At 38.1% G+C, this 21,933-nt stretch overlaps 1 protein-coding gene across 2 annotated transcripts in view; it reads right to left on the bottom strand.

Annotated features, from left to right (window-relative positions):
- The window catches only part of LOC126263692 (CDK5 and ABL1 enzyme substrate 2), a 167,754-nt gene that overhangs the window by 14,991 nt on the left and 130,830 nt on the right, over window positions 1-21,933 (bottom strand). For both annotated transcript variants that reach the window (XM_049960818.1, XM_049960817.1), the window contains 2 exons: window positions 10,623-10,833; window positions 4,735-5,046 (listed from right to left, as the gene is read on the bottom strand). In XM_049960818.1, the coding sequence (XP_049816775.1) occupies window positions 4,735-5,046; window positions 10,623-10,833 (523 nt within the window). The remainder of the gene's footprint in view (window positions 1-4,734; window positions 5,047-10,622; window positions 10,834-21,933) is intronic.

Raw genomic sequence — 21,933 nt, forward strand, 5'->3', positions numbered from 1 at the left:
GTTATATAGTGAAATCAGTAACTGTTTTGTAACTTAAATTCTATTGTTGACTTATAAACAAATATCAATTCTGTACTAATTATAAACATTTGGAGGAACAACTAATAGCATTCTTAAAGTATTTATTTGGCTCTATTCAAAAACATGTTAGCAAAGCCAGCTCTTAATTAATTCCACAGTAATTTCCAGTTTTGTCAAAAATATTGTTTGCATAACTGTATCTGTTAATTTCATTATTTAAACAAATAATACAGCTTGGCCCTTGTAGTAGAAAAAACTGTTAAAAAGGCGCAATTTTTCAATGCATTCAGTTAATTTAATGAGTTAAGTTTTAATTGTGATTTCTGTAAATTAAACATCAAACAATTTGTAGTTTCAGTGCGTATTGTTGTCATAATATATAAGGGCCCGATTTCTGGTCCTGACACAGTCAGTCCATGGCCGAGTTTCAGACAAGAAACCTGTGTTGGTTAGATCAACAACAATGCATTAACTTAACTGTGAAATAAGTGTTACACCAATAGGCTGTGTGCTGAAGTACATCTACATCTACATTTATACTCTGCAAGCCACCCAACGGTGTGTGGCGGAGGGCACTTTACGTGCCACTGTCATTACCTCCCTTTCCTGTTCCAGTCGCGTATGGTTCGCGGGAAGAACGACTGTCTGAAAGCCTCCATGCGCGCTCTAATCTCTCTAATTTTACATTGTGATCTCCTCGGGAGGTATAAGTAGGGGGAAGCAATATATTCGATACCTCATCCAGAAACGCACCCTCTCGAAACCTGGCGAGCAAGCTACACCGCGATGCAGAGTGCCTCTCTTGCAGAGTCTGCCACTTGAGTTTATTAAACATCTCCATAACGCTATCACGGTTACCAAATAACCCTGTGACGAAACGCACCGCTCTTCTTTGGATCTTCTCTAGCTCCTCCGTCAACCCGATCTGGTACGGATCCCACACTGATGAGCAATACTCAAGTATAGGTCGAACGAGTGTTTTGTAAGCCACCTCCTTTGTTGATGGACTACATTTTCTAAGGACTCTCCCAATGAATCTCAACATGGTACCCGCCTTACCAACAATTAATTTTATATGATCATTCCACTTCAAATCGTTCCGCACGCATACTCCCAGATATTTTACAGAAGTAACTGCTTCCAGTGTTTGTTCCGCTATCATATAATCATACAATAAAGGATCCTTCTTTCTATGTATTCGCAATACATTACATTTGTCTATGTTAAGGGACAGTTGCCACTCCCTGCACCAAGTGCCTATCCGCTGCAGATCTTCCTGCATTTTGCTACAATTTTCTAATGCTGCAACTTCTCTGTATACTAAAGCATCATCCGCGAAAAGCCGCATGGAACTTCCGACACTATCTACTAGGTCATTTATATATATTGTGAAAAGCAATGGTCCCATAACACTCCCCTGTGGCACGCCAGAGGTTACTTTAACGTCTGTAGACGTCTCTCCATTAATAACAACATGCTGTGTTCTGTTTGCTAAAAACTCTTCAATCCAGCCACACAGCTGGTCTGATATTCCATAGACTCTTACTTTGTTTATCAGGCGACAGTGCGGAACTGTATCGAATGCCTTCCGGAAGTCAAGAAAAATAGCATCTACCTGGGAGAATGTATCTAATATTTTCTGGGTCTCATGAACAAATAAAGCGAGTTGGGTCTCACACGATCGTTGTTTCCGGAATCCATGTTGATTCCTACATAGTAGATTCTGGGTTTCCAAAAACGACATGATACTCGAGCAAAAAACATGTTCTAAAATTCTACAACAGATCGACATCAGAGATATAGGTCTATAGTTTTGCGCATCTGCTCGACGACCCTTCTTGAAGACTGGGACTACCTGTGCTCTTTTCCAATCATTTGGAACCCTCCGTTCCTCTAGAGACTTGCAGTACACGGCTGTTAGAAGGGGGGCAAGTTCTTCTTGGAGTAATGACAGTGTCTGTTCAATTTATTTGAAAGACTGTGAAATATGTGGTTAGGTTTCTGCTGCTAATAGGTGTACTACCGTAAACTGTTGTAGCAGTATGTGGATGTTTGCCTGCAACCTATTAATGAGGCTTATCAAAAGTTAAACTATAGTTATCTGGCCATATTAAATGTGTATATTGGGAGGCTGGTTTGTGGTGAACAGTGAAAGTAAAGAACTGTGAAAAGCAAATGTGCTCCTGTCAGCTACATCTTTTACAGCAGTCAGTGTTGAACTTCCACCCCCACTTTTGAGCCAGTATAGCAACGCAGTATGTTGACACCGAGGACAATCCATGGGGAAATAAAGCAGGCGACCGTCACAATGGTAATACATGAGGCCACCTCATTCAAAGTGCAAGTGTTACTACAGTTTGTGCCTGCTATAAATACTGAAAGATATTTGAGTCAACTAACAAGCCTCTGTGAAAATTCATTTACAGATTCATTTAAACGTTCAGTATTCCTCAAAACTAACTGTGCTTTATTCATTCCTTAAACTATGGTTCATCCACACCTTCCCATTTGGTTCATACACACCTTTCACCAGCATTCTGCAACAGTTCAAATCGAGCACATGGGTGATATAAGGGGCAATCGAAAAGTTTCCATTTGGAAGACACATTAGGCCTTTCTCTACATCTTGGTGCTATATACCAGCATCAAAGTCACACTGGCTTGCGTATAGAGTGACCAGACGTCTGGATTATTGGCACAGCCTTCGTGATAAACACGCACGAAGGCGGTGTTAGTAGGTGGCACCAGGATCGAGAATATTTTATTTAATTACCACACAGTGGATTGATGGGAGGAATAGATTAAACCTTGAATCAGTGAAAGGTCTGTTGATGGTCCAATATAATTTAAAAGAATTTTCGTGTGTGTCATTTTACAATAATCTGTAAAGTAAGCCTAAACTTCTGCAAAAAATTGTTTCCTCCGAGAAGTATCAATAATTGTTAAGGAATGTATGTATGTTGTGTCTATAAATAATAAACTCATTTATTAAAATTGAATGTATGTTTGATGGAGAATACTGCAAATGAGGATACCACCAGTCAGCTTTGGACAAGCCATATGAAAGTAGCCAATCAGGAGTGGCGTTTAGGCTGCCGTCTTTGTTAAATCTTAATATTTTTAATTTAAAATAAAAAAAATTGCTCTGGGAATCACCACCTGACCATCACTAACAATTAACTACTAGTTTTACCGGTAATTCCCGGCAGTCACGTGACATGTCCAAAGCTGACGGGTGGTATCCTCATCTGCAGTTGACCCGTTTGAAGTGTCCTTTTTTCTTCCTTTGTCCTCCTTTTTGAAGCTGTTTGTCCTCCTTTTTAAACAATTGCATCTGGCCACCCTACTTGCGTATATGCTTCGCATCATCCTCAAATGGGAATTTTTTGATTGTTCCTTACAGAAGATGTAAATGGCAGTCTTACTGGTGACCAGAAAGAAGCAACAGTTAGATGGTAACAACACTTATTACAAAGGAAATAACACTGAGAAATAGTGAACATTTGTGTGGAATCAAAAACAGAACCTGACATTCTATTCAGTGAAACAGAGAATGCCATGATGGGAGAGAAACACACGTGTGCTATGAATGTAATATATTAAAACTTTTTCAGTTGTTGGGCTATAACATTAGTACTACATGCTAGCAAAGTTCTCCTGTACATAATGAATCAAGCAGAATTTGTGACAGGTACAGGTACTTGAGAGGCTATCATGAATTTGAGATAGATTAATGAAAAAGTTACGAGTTCTGATTCCTTGCCTTAATTGTTTCAGAGATTATAAAAAGGCTTTCGATTGTGTCACATTGGACAAGTTGTGGCATGTCCTCAATCAGTTTAGGGTTCTAAAAAACCTAGTATCATTACTAAAATGTCTTTATAACCATCATATTGCGACCATAACTGTGGATGATAAATAACTGGTGTCAAATGGGGTAAGACAAGGTTGTATACTGTCACCTCAGCTCTATAACATCTATGCAGAATATGTCATGAGCGGCACGCTGAATGACTTGGATGGTGGAATTTCAATTATTGTCACGAAAATCAACAATCACTGCTTTGGTGATGATACTACAGTCACTGTAGGAAATGAGGAAGAACTTAATGATCTGTTCTCCAGGGTGAAGACTATTAGTTTAAATTTTGGGCTAAAGATAAACATGAAGAAGACCAAACTAATGGTTAACTAATCAACACAATTTAGATCAAATTCCACTTATAGGTTAGATCAAATTCCACTTATAGGTTAAAGGATCTGGAGGTAGTGAATAACTGTATGTCTATGATATCTCCGATCAATGACACAGGAAATTGTGATATAGGAAGAAAACAACTAATTTTCCTTGGTTGAGCTGTGATGGTTAAACTTTCTACTATCTGGTAGAATTAATGTGGAATTAATTCTTTTGTTATCTTAAAACTCTTCATATTTCATACATTCTATTTTAGTTACACTTCAATCTACTTTTCAAGTCAATTGAAAAGGAGGACATATGAAATAAAATCAGATAAGATAGGTAGCAAGTCTTTATGAGCTCATATTCAATGGTGAATTTCTTTCATTTCTGCCAATGTTTTCATAAATTTAATTGAAAGAATGAAATGTGTCCTCAGAAATAATGATACAGTTGTAAGTATATTTTAGTTGTGCTATACAAAATATGTGTGAACAGAGAAAGACAAACATCAATTATCTGAAATATCTCACCTCAATCAACATCTTCAGAACATCTCCTTTCACATCATTTAGTTTTGCTGAGAGGAGGAGACATGCTCCAGCACATAGTTTACGATTTTCTTTATTTATAAGGTTTCGTAAGATCAATTTTTCAAAGTAAACGTACGCCTGTGCAACAGTTAGTAAGTCAATGCCACATTCCTGTTTTGCAATCTTCCTAATTTCCCTTTTCAGACTTCGGAGTTTACTTAATGTTAATTTTATGTGAGGAAATTTTTCCTTAAATTTATCATTTAATTCCTTCTTGAGATCAGATGGGCGCACATAGTCAATCACTGATGTCTGAAACATATTAAATTTTTCTTCAGTTAACTATTGCACACATAACATAAATTTAATATTAATGCTAATAATAATTATGGTTAACTTTTCTTTTCTATAAGCTTGTTTCTTAATAGTACTGCAATATTAACACAAAACTTAGACCAGTCTTCTGCGATCTTGCTGAAAAATCACGTACATCATCACCGTACCTGCTACAACTAATAACAAAATTAGCATGATCAAAAACAGACAAAATACATTTCAAAACTGCTTGAAAGTAGTATACTCATTTTAAACAAAACTTGCCATCATCTTTCTGACTAATGGGTACTGCCCTTTTACAAATGATGTTTACGAAATGAGATCAAATAGTAATTTGTTGAGAAAAATCAACCAAGGGAAGAGAAATCTGTCATTAGTCTTTTGTTGCTAATATCTCCCTGTTCTAATATCTCTCTCTCTTAAAACCTGTCCTCTATGTAACTTTTTGTCACAGATGCAGTAAACTAGAGATGCTTTTAACAGCAAGTTAGGAATTAGGTAACCATTTATTGATGCAGATTTATAAATAGTATGGCAGTATGACTCGAGATTTTTTATAAAATTTGGAGTATAAACAAACCCTGTTCTATATTTTATAAGAATAACGACAGTTTCTCATTTCAACTTGCCACTGTTCACCGAGTACCCATTAGCAAAATTCCACACAGATGGAATTATAATCCTGTAAAACAATTCTGCCTTATTGTAACTATCTCTTCCTTCTTTTGTTATGGGCACTGTGTGAAAACAGGCAAACCCTTCATGGTCTGGACTTCCCCAGGACCTCTTTATCCTTTTTCCTCCATCTCGTCCTCTTCTGAATTCTTGTATTTTCATCTTGCCTGTTCCATTGGTGACCTTTTAGTCAGTTGTAGATCATTACTTGTTTTTATCATTTTTAACATATCAGTTGGTATGCATTTAGTTATCCTTGTTCTTCCCTTTTACCATTATTACTCTCTCAGACCATTCATTCCTGAGTACAACTAGTTCCTGTCCTTTGCTTTGATCCAACATACTGTTTCCGATACTCAACTATTAATTCTACCAAGGTCTCTCTTGATTACATGCCCAGCAAATATTGCCCACATGAGTCCAGTTCCTTGTGACACTGTGCTCACATTTTGGTACATTCCTTCTCTTAGTCCTCCGTCCATCTTTCACCACCGCTTTTTAGGCATAGCATCTTCCCAAGAATTTTGGTATCTTCTTTTTCTAAACCATTTCTTCCTTATATTATCATCCCCGCCATTAGTAATGCCATGTTACCCACTGTTATGTCATAGTGTCTGATATGTGTTTCTACTGGTGTATTATTTCTATTTAAAACTTCTCTTTCCATATGGTAAGCTACTCTCAATATTGTTCACTGTCCTTTCTGCCCCTCACTACACTTAATTCTTCTAGTTCTATATTTCCAAGCTACTTGAACTTGTCAATCTTTTTATTGGTGCCTTCTGGTGTTTCCCTGTTTTCGGTGGTATTAAGTGTCTTTGTCCTTCTGTCTTTAGGCTATTGTTAATGTTGCCCCTCTTACTACTTTGCTCCATCTGTTACATCATTTCTTATCATTTCCTTTTATCTCAACATCTGCACAAGCAAGGCAATCGAACTGTGCATTTTTATCCTTCTTGTCCGCATGTGTGTCTTATATACCCCAATTTCACTGTTTGTTACTCTCCAATGATTGTTCCACCCAGTGCTATGTTCAACAACATTGGTGGAAGTCCACCTCCCTGTTTCACTCTCATAACGATTTATATTAAAGTGTGATCTGCAGGAATTGCATTTCTAGATCACTACAGTCAAAAAATGGTTCAAATGGCTCCAAGCACTATGGGACTTAACATCTGAGGTCATCAGTCCCCTAGACTTAGAACTACTTAAACCTAACGACAGCAAACAAATCCATGCCCAAGGCAGGATTCAAATCTGTGACCGTAGCAGCAGCATGGTTCCAGACTGAAGCGCCTAGAACCACTTGACCACAGCGGCTGGCTCACTACGGTCAATTCTATTTTCCATTAACCTAATATTTTTAAGAAATATAGTCACAAGAACTAGTTACCTACTAATGAGGAATTCTTGTCTTATTTCTTTCTCTTTAACATTACGAAATACGTTGTATTAACATTACTCAGTGTCAAATAGGAAAACTGTTGTGTCTGCTATAGCTACCTGCCAAAACTAATCAAGCACTAAAGATTATGTTACAAACCATGGTTTATTACAATTCACACATAGGGTAATTACATTCAGAATCTCCAATGCGAGAACTAAAGATGAGTTACGAGCTCATTTTTCAGCTTCATAGAAGAAAATGTAACCATACAAGTATCAAATAGTGCCCTAAAGTACACAGTACAGGACTACCTTGCCAACACGAACAGATGTGTATTTAATTTTCCTTTATAATAGGCACCATTCTGTTTTATAAAACTCTATAATTTTTTTGGACATATTATAACCAAAATTTATAATTCTGAGAATAAACTTGAAACATGCCACTGATATCCAAAAAGGAAACAGCAGCATGAAATAGATCGTTCTAAAAATTATTTCTTTAAGTGAGGAAATTGGTGCAATGAACCCAAACAAAAAATCATTTAGTTATACCTGGGTAGCAGTATCAATCTAACTACTTCACAGCATTTATGAGACTAATTAATTCTCTGAAAACAAACTCTCTCATGGATATTAACAATGTAGGAAAAGACAGATGCTACTTAGCTGTAAAGAAGACATGTTAAGTTGCAGACAGGTGCAATTAAAAGACACTTACATAAAGCTTTATGCCACAGCCTTAATCAGCAAAACGGAAACACACATCATTCATACACATAAGCAAGCACACTTCAAGCACACATGACTGCAAACTCCAGCATCTCAGGCTGGAAAGCAGCTATCACATGGGATGAAAGCAACAACCTGGAGGGGGCAGGAAATGGGAAGGGGTGTAGTGTATGGGTGGGGCGAGAGACAAACAATGTCTGGCAGAGTGTACAAGGATTAGAATGTCAACAGGTGCAGTGTCATGAGGTTGTGGGGCAGTGCCTGCATTCTGACTGCTATCATCCCTTTCACACCAAAAAATCCCTCCCCACAGCTTGGCCACCCAGGGTCGAAGGTGTTGAGGTTGTGAAGGAACAAAGAAGACAGGATGTCTTGGCCCTGAGTCCAGATCATGAAGATATTGTTAATGAACCTGATCCAGACAAGGGGTTTGGTGTTTTGGAAGTCTAGGAAGGTCTCCTCTAGACAGCCCATAAAAAGGTTGGCACAGGAGGGTGCTATGTGTTGCACCCTTAGCTGTGCCTCAGATTTGTTTATATATCTTTGCTTCAAATGAGAAGTAATTGTGGGTTAGAATAAAGTTAGTAAGGTGTATGAGGAATAAGGTAGTGAGTTGGGAGTCTGAAGGCCGTTGGGAAAGATAGCGTTCAATAGTTGTAAGACCATGGGCGTAAGGGATACTGGTGTATAAGGAGGTAGCGTCAACAGTGATGAGTAGGGATCCAGGAGGATCCTTCTGACAGAAGGCCTCCACCAATTATCTGACTCCAATCCCTACTTAAAGCCTTATTAGGCCTTTCCCAGAACATCTTCCCTGAATCCATTTCCCTCTTTACCCCAATAGCATCATGCACACCCACCTTCTATATTCCCCGCAAAACATTGTGGCAGGTTATTGTGTGCCTACTAAGAGAATTTCGGCCCTCACTGATCAACAGCTCCAACCAACTGCCTGTTATCTAGCCTCCAATGTCAAAGACACCAACCACTTCTTTTGCAGACATTCCACCATCCCTACCCCTGTATCTCCCGCATCCCTACCCATTATTGTTGACGCCAACTCCCTGTACACCAACATTCCTCATGCCCATGCTCTTATGACTACTGAATACTTTCTTCCCCAACATCCTTCAGACTCCAAACCCACCCCTCATTCCTCATACACCATACTAACTTTATCCTAACCTACAGCTACTTCTCATTTGAAGGGAAGATATATAAAGAAATCCATCTAGAGACCTTCTTAGCCTCCCAAAACACCAAACATCTAGCCTGGTTCAGGTACATTGATGATATCTTCATGATCTGGACTCAGGGCCAAGGTACCCTACTTTGTTCCTTTACAACCTCAACACCACTTCTCCCATCCACTCCACATGGTCTTCCTCAACCCAGCGTGCCACTTCCCTAGAAGTTGATCTCCTCCTCTATGATGGCTCCATCCACAACTCTGTCCACATTAAACCCACCAACCATCAACCCTTTCACACCAAAAACTACCTCCTACACAGCCTGGCCACCTGGGGTAGGCATCTCTGCAATGCTGAGGGGTCTCACCAAGGCCTTCAAAGACAGGCACTATTCTCCAGACCTAGTCTGCAAACAAATATCCTGTGTCATTTCCTGCAACGCCCCCAAATCCCCCCACCACCTAGCCACAATGGAGTGTACTGTCATCAAACAGTACCACCCTGGAGTGGAACAACTGAACCACATCCTTCACCAGGGCTTTGATTACCTATCATCATGTCCTGAAATGAGGGACATCCTACCTGAGTACCTCCCGCCCCTCCAATAGTGGTGATCTGTCACCCACCCAACCACCACATTCTAGTCCATCCCTATGCCACTCCCAATCCCTTGCTACAAGGATCATATCCCTGTGGAAGACCCACGTGCAAAACCTGCAGTCCTGTCACAGGTTCATCCTACCCCATCACGGGCCAGGCCACTGGTGAAAGCAGCTGTATCATTTACCAGCTCTGCTGCAATCACTGAACGTCTTTTTATATTGGTATGACTACCAACCAGCTGTCCACCAGGATGAGCGGCCACTGCCAAACTCTGGCCAAGTGCTAAGTAGGCCACCTTGTGGCATAACAAGCAGCTGAACGTAACTCACTTTATTTCAATGGCTGCTTCACTACCTGAGCTATCTGGATCCTTCCCTCCACCACCAGCTTTTCTGATGGGAGTTATCCTTACAAAATATTCTCTGCTCCTGTAATCATCGCAGCCTTAACCTAGGATAACATACTGTCCCTACACACTCCACCCAACTGTTTCCGCCCCCTCCATCGTATCATCTACTCATCATTCTCATCTCTCACTCTATTTGCAGACCTCTGCCACTGTATCCTCCTGTCTTTCCCTGCTCCTCTACTTTTTTGTTCCTTTTTTCCCCCATCTCCCTGCCCCACAACCTTCTGACACTGCGCCTCTTGGCAGGCTAGATTCTGCGCACTCCACTAGACAGTGTTCATCTCTCTGCCCACCCATACACTACTATCCCTTACCAACCCCCTCCAGACAGCTGCTTGCACCACAGTGGTGTGTGTGTGTGTGTGTGTGTGTGTGTGTGTGTGTGTATTTTCCCAATGGCATATTAGTTACATTAAATACTAATATCATAATGTTATATATACTGGGCAAAAATACAAGTCTCAGGTCAGCCATTCATGTAGTAATGGAAACAAAATCTTTTCTTGTATGTTTTCCTTGAAAGTGTGCTTATATAAAATTCCATATGTATGACATACCATATAAGAGGTGAATGTGAGAAGTGTTCGATGTTTGCCTGCAATTAGTTCTGGATCATCCAATACATTTGGCGAATAATGGACCAAAGACGAGTGCACTTGATGAGTCTCGTCCCAGTCAAATGTTTTATTGTCGGCAAAGAGCAAAGGTGGTGAACCAGGAGCTGTATGATATGATGGTCTGTGCCCACTGGCATCATATGAAAAGTACCTGCACATAAAGCATTTAGAGATAATGAAGGCACTGTAGTAGTAGTAGTAGTAATTTTAAACATATGGATGCTTACTGCCACTAGAAATATAAATTTCAACACAGTGTAACTTCAAAATTATAAAAAGTGAAATTTTAAAATTAAAAACGCTACACAGATCTTTATCAAATTGTATTAACTGTTCATAGAATGATATATATGAATCTGCACCATTGTCATCACAGTATTCAAGATAAGAACTGTATTCCAGAAATTAAAAACACTTCCTGCCCCATACGGCATATTCCTTCACAACATATGACTTCATCTGTACTTTAAAGCATTATTTTTCTTCCTTGCAGCTATATCTACACAAGTTTCTAGTTAATTCATGTATAGCTGAGGTAAAAGAAAACAGTTCTATTAATTTTAGAACCACGTAGACAAAAAACTGAGGACACATGGGTAGGTTACAATCTAACACCACAGCAGCCAGGTGATTGGAATAAGGACCATAGAAGGATTAGACCATAAATTCATTTAAGGAACTATACTAATGTACATTTATACCTTCTATAGAAACTACAGAAAATCTTATTTAGGATGACCACATAAGAATTGGAACATCATTCCTGAATATGAGTTCAGTACCAAACATTGTGCCAGAACATACAATAGAAAGGCAGACAGTCTAATAATGAGTTATTACATACCAGTATACTCTTTTCTTATTACTACCATTATTATTTTAGAAAATTAGTGTATGATAACAACAAACCCACTTTTCCAATAACTGTTTCAGGACTACTAAACACAGTTCTGAAAGTATCTTTTCTACAATAGTGTCATCATATTTGATCTCACTAATGAAGTTAGGCACAGATAAAGAAGAAAAATTAAACAGTGAGCATTTTCTGTGATCTGAACAAAGGTTTACCCCTCCATAAAGGGGTTGCTTGTGGCTTGGTACTTCCTGATTCCTAGCAATACCACCAGTATCACCAATGCAATGATTAAAAATGGCCTACTGACAAACAGAAATTGAAGGACAGATAGATGCTGAAGTTCCTGATACCCAAACAAATGGAAGTATAATTGAAACCACTACAGCAGTACTGTGTTTACAGGGACTAATTCAGACAAGAATATGGTATAAAATGAAAAATAAATTTCCCATTTTTCTTAGAAAAGAAAGAAAACCAGGATTTTATGCAATAATATTAATGATAATCTTCATGCATCATAAAATTCAAATGGGCTCTTCTGATGTATAAAATGATGCTCATAACATTGTGGGACAGAAAGTGAATTTTGCTTTTTGGTTTTTAATGCAGAGATGACACAGCAAATTTTGGCTCTTATACTAAAACTCTGTTCAAACTGTAAAACCAATCACAAGGAAGGATGAAGGATCCATCCAGCAGAAACTTTACTGACTGATAAGAATAATAGTACACTTAAGACTTTGTGCACAACATGTTCCCTACACAAGTTATACTGGCCAATATTTCACTATACATACTATAGTCCAGGTCCTACCAGTATTGTTTACCATCATTCCTCTTATCTGAGGCCATTACAATTGAACCAATATTTTCACAGAAAAGTCAGTCCCTCCAAGCAGACTTCTGTTACCCATGAACACTGAAGTTGATCCAATGATATTACAAACATATTTTGAGGCTAATGTGTTAAAAAGAATTCGCCTTCATAGCCAAGTGGTCAGAAAGTCTGACTTCCATGTGGATGGCCTGGGTTCAATTCCTGGAACTGCCAGGGATTTTCTTGGTGGTAGAACTGGAACAGAGTTCACTCAGAATGGGACGTCAATAGAAGAGCTACTTGAATGAGAATTTGTGGCTCCAAGACATGACAAGGTGAAAACAGCTGGGAGAGATGTGTGCTCACCCTGTGCCCCTTCATACTGTACTCAAATGATGCCACATGACAGAGGATGACTCAGCAGTTGGTCATCAAGGTCTGATTGTGGAGGGATATATATATATATATATATATATATATATATATATATATCTCCCTTTTCTCTCTCTCACATATGTTGAAAAGTAGTGAACAGTTGCTGTATCTTTTTCAATAATTGTTTACCGGTAACAACAACTTCAATTTGTTTCCAGCCCTGAGGAAACTTAACTTTCCTGTTAGGTTTTGTATCATTTGGATGTGAAATATTCACGTGTGTCAAAGTTTTTGAATGAAGTTTGGTACTTGAATGCACATTTCTTTATATAGCCGCTCACAAACAGTAAAATGAGAAATCATGAAAAATTAAGACATGCCATTTCTTTTCTTTTTCGTCTTTTTTTTTTTTTTTTTGCATTGTTTGAAAATTCAAAACTTGGAACCACAGAATCCTCTCAGCAGAGAAGGAAATAATGATCTCAGCAAAGTAAATTATACGATTTTTTCTGGATCAGGACCAAGATATACAAATACGAAATGGCTGATGAATGTCAATCCAATAGTATTAATAGGAAAACAGCAGCCTTTTACTCAAGCTACGTATTGCTGATATTTTAAGAATGAACAGAGTAAATAAAATTTCCATCCTTAATATCTACTATTGATTTATTAGTAACAACAGTAACTGGTGCAGCATATAAAGTCATTTGCTGAAGGTTCTGATTTATTCCCAATCCCTAATGGATTTGGTTCAAACAGTGATGAATGATTGAAAGGGAATTTTCAAACAGATAAAAGGATATTTCCCTGCATATAGATAAAATGTTTTTTTCATGTATACACTTTTTAACAAAAACGAAAATTTATAAATTTAAGAAATGCCATTGAGGAATTGGTGTTTACCGAAGAAAATATATAAAGAAGTAAAAAATTTAGTTTGGGCCAGCGCCAGAGATTTTCTCTTGAAAATGTTGAGATAAAATCTTAGCATGTGTTTGATATTAATACGTTATTTAATTATAAACCTCTTTAATACAAAGTACTGCTTATAAAATTGAGAAATCACAAGTTTATCACATGTAGTATTGATCTGTGTGCTCAAAGTTGAACAAGTGCATTGAGGGAATTTTACCAATGAGGTCAGCACAATCAGCAGTGGCATCTTTTTACACAACTGCCTCAAGTAGATCACAGGCATACATGACATGAGCTCACAATGTAATACAGTGTAGTGATATGCCTTGTGGGCCTGTTACGTAATAGTTTTCTGTCATTTCTGTTTTCCTTTTCGATGCTGCTGTAGCTCTCGCATTAACTTGGCAGTGAACTTCTCAGGCTTCTTTGACTCCTTTCGAGACAACCTTCCCTCTAATTTGGTTTCCTATAATTTTGAGCATGTTTATAAGTCACAAAGTAACCTCTTATATCATTTTGTTATTTTTTAATTTGCTTTTTGACATTGCTGTAGCTTTTGCATTCACACAACACTAGCCTTTTGGACTCCTTTTAACATGAACTGTCCTGTGATTTGCGTTCTCTACACTTTTGGCATATTTACGAGTCACATGAAATGACATTTTTTGCATTATTTTGGGATTTTAAATTGAATCCAATTTTTCTTGTATTTTGGAGATTATTTTTATTGGTCACTTTGAGTCCTCATAGTAATTTGCAAGCTCTATACAATGACATCTGAATCAATGTTCTAAGCTAAATCTGTTTCTATGCTGCACCAATTTATAACTTTACACAGAGCTAATTTGTAGTAATCATGTGCAAGTGGCTCCACTGTTATGATGATGTAACAGGCAAAACAAATAATGTGCAACAAACACAGTCATGATCTATCTTTTCTGGGCTCAACCACCGTTTACCCATTATCAGTCTTGCAGTTATTAGGGCTTCAAATCTAAAAGTATTTTGTACTACAATAAACTTCACTGATGAGAAAATGACTTTTCATGTCACTAAGGGGCGAGGGGGAAATCAAGCTATAGCAGACTCTTCTTCATAATACCACACCTATACACAAAATGGGTGCATCTACATCCACACACTGCAAATCACTGCGAAGTGCATAGAAGAAAGTAATTTCCATTAATTTCTAAACCAGGTATTTTTCCTGTTACAGTCACATATGGAGAACAAGGCATGCCAATTGAGCCTATGTAATTATTTCATTTCATACCCCCACAAATTGCCACACCCAGGTATTAATAAGAGTTGACCGATTTCAGTTGTGATTCACTGACATTGTGAACATGAGATATTGTATTGTAGGATTTTGTAAAGAAACAATTTTACATTTCTTGACATTTAAAGAAAGTTTCAGGTCTTTGTGCAACATTGAAAACACACAAAACTTGACCCGATGTGTGTGTGTAGTCATTTTTCAGGTTGCACTTCATTAAAGATAACTGCAGTCCACAGATCACGGTCTTGTGGTAGTGTTCTCGCTTCCCGAGTCTGGCGTCCCGGGTTTGATTCCTGGCAGGGTTAGGGATTTTCACCTGCCCCAAGATGACTGGGGGTGGTTGTTTCATTTTCATCACCATCATTCATCCCCATTATTGTCGGAGGCATCGCTCCCCTACGCGCTGTCAAGAAGCATGGGACTTCACTTCCATTTTCCAAAGATGACTGCATCACCTGCAATGAGTCAGATATCTATTAATAATGCCAACCAGGTCTATAATATACGACACAACTCCCTGGGACAAGTCTGGAGTTACTTGTATATCTATCAGTATCGGTTGGCATGGAGGAGGTAACTCTGTTTGAGATACCACATTGTGTTTGAGATCAGAATATTTTCTATGATTCCACAAGAGATTGATTTCAATGGTGCTAGATGGTAATTTCGTGAATCACCCCTGCTGTCTTTCTTATAGGTAGGTGCTTCTTGTAGTTGTCTTTTCTTCCAGCCACTAGGTCCAGTTTTTTTTATTTGAGAGATCTACCATATATTATTATTGTGAGGTGGCTAATTCGGCTGCAAATTCTGTAGTGATATAACAGTAATTCAATTGGGCTATGGACCATTTTAGTGATTTTGGCTGTTTCCAATCGCCACTGACATAAATATCTCTATCAGTCATCTCTGCAATGCTGTAAGAGTTAAAACTGTGGCAGTATTCATGGATCTACCTTTGTAAAGGAAGGTCACTTACTTTGGTGTCATTAACACCTTAACATATAACCAGAGGTCTTTAAGTCATTATGACAGAAAACATGTTTAGCACGTCAATATCTATACTCCTATGCTTTGTTTTCTAATGATGTATACTAGTCATGTTTCTTTAAAAGTTTCTTTACAGTGACTGTATACCATGGAGGATCCCTCCCATCATGAAATATTCTACTGGGTATGAGTTGTCTAGGAATTGAGAGTATTCAGTTGAAAAATTGGACAAGCACTATACTTATGAAAAATGTACAAATACACAGATGTACATTGAGCACTATTTTCTGACAGTCAGCTTCATTCTCAGTACACTTTCTGACCTGAGAGATTAGCTTCCCAATATCATCATCGAAAAAGTCTCCCGCTGCCTCTTTGGCCTAGTGTTAAATGGCACTCTGGACCCCATCGTAGGTACGAAACCTTTTTTCAATCATGAACAACTTCAAAGAGGTGAAAAGATGAAAATCTGATGTTCCAGATCAGGTCTATTAGTAGGGTGGTTGTTAATATCCCAACTGAATGAATCCAAGAGTTGCTTTGTGGTGACACACACTGTCATGCAACAAGCACAGTCACTTTAACATTCCCCTTCTTTTGTTCTGTATCACACTACAACACTTTTTTTTAAGCTTTCACAGTACCACACAGCATTAATTATTTTCTCCTGTGGTAAAAATTCAATCCTGTTACAGTCCCAAAAGACAGAATCCATGATTTCCCAGGCTTTGAAATTTTTGGCTGATGGTGTGGAGGAATATCACCAATGCACTGACTCTCCTTTTGCCTCAAGGGTGTGATGGGCAACCCACACATTTTGTCACCAGTCACAACAGAGTCAAGGAATTGTTAATCTTCCAGTTTGAAGTGCTCAAGTAACTCCTGGGAAGTTTTGATTCTGTCAACTTTGTGTTGATCTGTGAGCTATTCTGCTACCCCACTCGCTCATAATTTTTGAAAACTAAGGGTTTCAGTAATGATTTCATGTGGAATATATCTGAATATTTCTGGAAACAGTGTGTTCAACTGGGCCAAAGTTAATTAAAGGTCACAATGAATCATTTTTTTCAATCTCATTCAACATCCCATCAGTCATTATTGAGGGACAAAGATTCACTTATTCACCACAAACATCCATTCTGCCAATCCCCATAAACAATTCTGATTTCGTTAAAAATCTGGAACAGCTCATTTCCCTTTGCAAGAAGAAACCAGATTAGGTTCCCCACCTCACCACTGGTGGAATTTGGAACATACACACTCATTTCGACACAGCACAACAGCAAGAGGTTTCAGCCAATTGAGACAAATAAGTATGTTTTCTGCTACCAACACCATGTCCTTCAGTGCAATGCTGCCAACTGCATAAAAAAAAACTTTGAATGTCAGAGGCTCAGTGCTCTTATTTTCTGGTCATACCTGGTACACATCCATCCGAAGCTTGGTCAACCATTCTTTTCAACATCAGCTACAGTTCCTCTGCATGCTCATGCCCAGAGAGTTTCTTCTTGAGATATGATACTAATGTCTTTTTTGTTTTACAAGACATGCAAAACTTTTTATTTGTTTCAGTTTCCCTCCGTATTTTGGCAATTATCGCTGATTCAACTGCTTCGTGGTCACTGTTTCACAGGATATCATGTCAACTGACCATTTACAGAACTGTAATTATTTTTATAATTGTTATATGGTTTAAGTCTCATCCAATGGTGATAGTTTGGGGAACACTGTACCAATGAGTTGAGGTTTCCTCTGTAAGATTTCCTGTTACACCTGGGGGTGAGTCTGGTGTTCAATAGAAGGCCCCAAATACATGTTTTTGCCTGCTCTTGATACTGCCTCATGCCCAAATAATCTAGCTTGGAGCTTCAATTTCTTTTTCAGTGTATTTAAGTTTCTTGTGTACTTCAACAAGTGGGGCCTATCCTTTTTTATATGTACTTAAGATTCAAAAATCTCACCATTGCCAATTTTGGGTTTTAAATAGCTTACTGTACACAGCATTATGGGGGCACCCTTTTTTTTTAGATGTGTTTCATACTCTCGCAAGTTGCTATGAATGCTTCAACAGTTCTGCACTAAGATTTTAACCTGTCATCTGGAGGGGATGACATGTCTTTTGGTCTTGTATGAATGATGTGGGGTGGTCTACAGCTATCATTATCTGACTTATATGCCTCTTGTGTTGCATGTGAGTAATATAGGCAATCAATACAGTTCTCAATCTCTTGACACAAATATAGGAAGTCACAGCCTAGTCTGTCACAGAGCTTTCTATGCCCTTAATTCAAACCTTCCACTCGCTCAGAACCACAGGCCTATTCTCAGTTCTCGGTACAGTACTGCAGGTTGCGTACTTCACTGAAATTCCATGAGACACATTGGTCTTTTGCATCTTCTTTGGCAGTTGCTGGAATGATTGAAGTATGCTCTCAGAGCCCACATAACAAACTTAATTTGTTCCGATTTTGCCACACCATGGTTGCACCATGTTTCCTCATTCGCCGACGGAACAGCCTCTTCAACATGTTGAACGAGATCCATACTGAACACAGTGTGATGCTTCTTATCCTTTGCTTCCATGCACCAAAGACAGAGGTTTCAAACCTGGGGGTTAATTATGTCTAAAGGGATAAAACAAAATTTTTGGAAGGGTAAACAAAGGGTTCTGTTGTGTTTCAGTCAGCAAACTTACTTATTTTTAAAAGATTATCACTATTATCACTTTTTCATAAGACTGTAAAACTGATTACAAAAGTTAAAAATAGTTTTTCTTTTCTTTTTTCCTAAAATAATAGCATTAATGCATGACACAATGCGGTGTAGGTTATAGCTTGTTAAATGAATGTAAGGACATCATCTTCCTCACATAATCAACCCACTACCCACATGCTGTACTTTGTACCACACATCTATAATGATAAAACTGAGACACAGACATCACATATACTTAAATATCCCATGAAAATGCCTTCTCTGAGTTGTTGGTAGTTCCCATGATGAGCCAGAAACTGCTACATCATTCGCAACAGATAAACTTATTGACAGTACAACACAACAGCAACTGTGATCTATGTACCAGCTACCACATTGCTGTAAGTCCCAAACAGTATTATTATTATTATTATTATTATTATTATTAGTAGTAGTAGTAATAGTAATGGTAGTAGTGGTGGCCAGACACAAAGTACTGGTAAGCTGAAATCTTCCAATTTCTTGCACTGAAATAGTAAGGAGTCCAGCAATCAGGTGATTTACAAACAGTAAGTATAGAGGAAAGGGTCAAGTATGTGTCACTAGGGAGAGGAGTGCTGCAGAGGAAGTATATTTTGTAACAAGCATCTTACCACAATCTGATTTTTTTTTTTTTTTTTTTTTTTTTTTTTTTTGAATTGTAGGTAGCACCTGTGGTGCACTGAAAACTGCTTCATCATTCTACAAAAAAAGGTTGTTAGAAATAAGCATTACCAATTGTCTCACTGTAATATCTGATTGCACTCAGGGGTAATGGCCTCAGAAAGGTTGGGGACCCCTACCAAAGTAGTAGCACTATTCACGGTATTTTTAATCTACCCCAATCAACAGAAACTATTCCTTTTGCACTTGCTTTCCACTGACAAGAGTAGAGCAAGCATTCCACCAGGTGAAATGTGCCACACTGGTTCAATTTCAGTTCCTGTGGGTGACATTATGCCAAACTAGTTGGCAAGGTGCATGAGTGTAGAAGCCTAAGTTCTGCCTGATTTCTGTGCCCTCTGTGCAAAGTCCCTAGTTTAAACATTAACATGCCACACACAGTCAAGTTGACAAGTAGTGACAGGATTTGTATTCTCCGGAAGGAAATCTTATCATGTGAGAAGAAAGTAACTGAGGTACCTTCCAAATCTCAGGTTGTTAACTCGCAGTAGTTTGACCAACACACTATTCACAGTGGATTCTAATCACTTGACAGTAGTCAGTGCAATTTTCTCCTCTGTCTGTGTAAATGAGAAGTAATGCCAAAACTTGACATTTTGTTTTACTGACTGTAGCTTGCTATCTATCACTTTCAATCATTCTTTCTCATGCCACACAACCTTATGACTTAACAGAGACATAACATCTCTCACGGGACTGCACATTTCACTACAGTATGTACAAAGTTGGTTTTTGTGGCTGTTGTCTTTGCCTGGGTTTCAATGTGCCCCAGTGTTGAGCAGAATGTTACAATCATCTCCTGTGTTTCTAGCAGCTGAAGTCAGTAGAACATCATCAGCATAATTTTCTATGTTGTATATATATATATATATATATATGATTGCTTGGAGGGCACTTAGAGAATCAGGGGAGACAAGAAACTCCTCCCTCAGTCATGCCTCTTCTGCTTCAGTCCCCTAAGGATCTGTATTATTAAATCGCTAAAACAGTTATGCAATACCAGTTGCAGGTTGCCTATTTAATGCCTTCCAGATGCAACAAAGATTTGATTTTCAGTATTTGATATAAATATTGACTAACTTTAAAATGATGTTATAACCTACTTATTCAGCACTATAATCTTACATGTAAGGTTTAACATAATATGACAAGTATTAAAATTAGTAACTGTACTTGTATTAAGGCAGTGTAGAACATGATGTGCAAATTACCCACATTATTTAAACCCAGTATTTGAGAATGTAAGCACTTAGCGACTTCCTACAAACTGTACAAATAATTTTAAACCATTAAAAACCTATTTCTCAAAGACACCCCTCACATAATAATGAAAGGAAAAAAGTTTATCGTTTACCACATTTTCGCTATTGATGCTCCCAAACTTCGGCATCAGGTGTGACTTTTTAATTTATTACTTCTTAGCCACTAGCTTTATTCACAACACATTTTGTAGACAGCATTGTCATTTATCACTGAATGTACATGCAAAATTATTTCATTGTGCAATGCACAGTTCAGGAGATATTATGTCGTAAACATTGAAATACATGTAAAACTTGCTTTTCTTAAAACAGATTGCAAAACTCAGTGCAAATTACCAAGTTTCGATTCTGACTTTAGTCCACAGGCGAAAATCAAAAATTAATAAAATGAACATTATTAGAGCTTTCAACCACAAAGGTTTTACATACTTAACATCAAATATTTAACACATTACCTCATTTATAAAATAATGACATATTTGAAGCTGTTTTATACATGGGACTTCAATTCTTTAAAGAATTAGTAGTGGTGGTGTCGGCGGCGGCAGCAGATGCATATAATTCTGCACTGCAGACCATAAGTGCATCACCAGAAATTATCACCTAATGGACTGTAGCAGGTTATAAGTGTTTGCATAAATACTAGGAACGGAGGTGATCATAGAAGCCCCAGTACGCAATGTAACTCTTATATGGTTGACTGTATTGAGTGTGTTCACGTTAGATGGCTGAAAAACCCAAACATTGTGAAACAATAACTGAGTGGGGACATTATGAAGGATTTATAAAGCTAAAGCAGCTGGTTTTGGTTGCTCCACATGTCTTGTGATCAAAGCACTGTATAATGTTGAACTGTCTGAGGGACCATGCTTTCAAGATTCCTCGGCTATAGCAACTAGGAAAACTCATTATTGATAACAGTGCCCAAAAATCACTATGATCCATTAAAATTTAGTATCAAGTCCTTCATTTAATTTACAAGAAATTAAAAACGTGATCTTAACAGTTTTAAAAATAATACGTACAAATTTATCAGCAAAGGGTTAAAATTCAGTATTTTGTGCCTGTAACTTCAACCTGAAAGAAGACTGCAAGGTTTTCTGCAATCGGTTGTCAGTTGAACCTATCCAGAGCCATGTGCCTATCTTTTACACCAGAGATGAGATCCTCATGCTACCAAGGTACACGTGTTCCATGTACTTACCCTGTAAACTTCAGAATTAATACATGGGTGATGTGGTGGATTCCGTTTATGATGCAGTTCACCCACTGCTGGATCTGGTCTCAACATTTAAGGGGATGTAGAATGCCCTATAGTGGTGACAATATTAAATTTTGTG

This window comes from Schistocerca nitens, chromosome 6 (genome assembly GCF_023898315.1).
Source record: "Schistocerca nitens isolate TAMUIC-IGC-003100 chromosome 6, iqSchNite1.1, whole genome shotgun sequence".
NCBI classification, from domain to species: Eukaryota; Metazoa; Arthropoda; class Insecta; order Orthoptera; family Acrididae; genus Schistocerca; species Schistocerca nitens.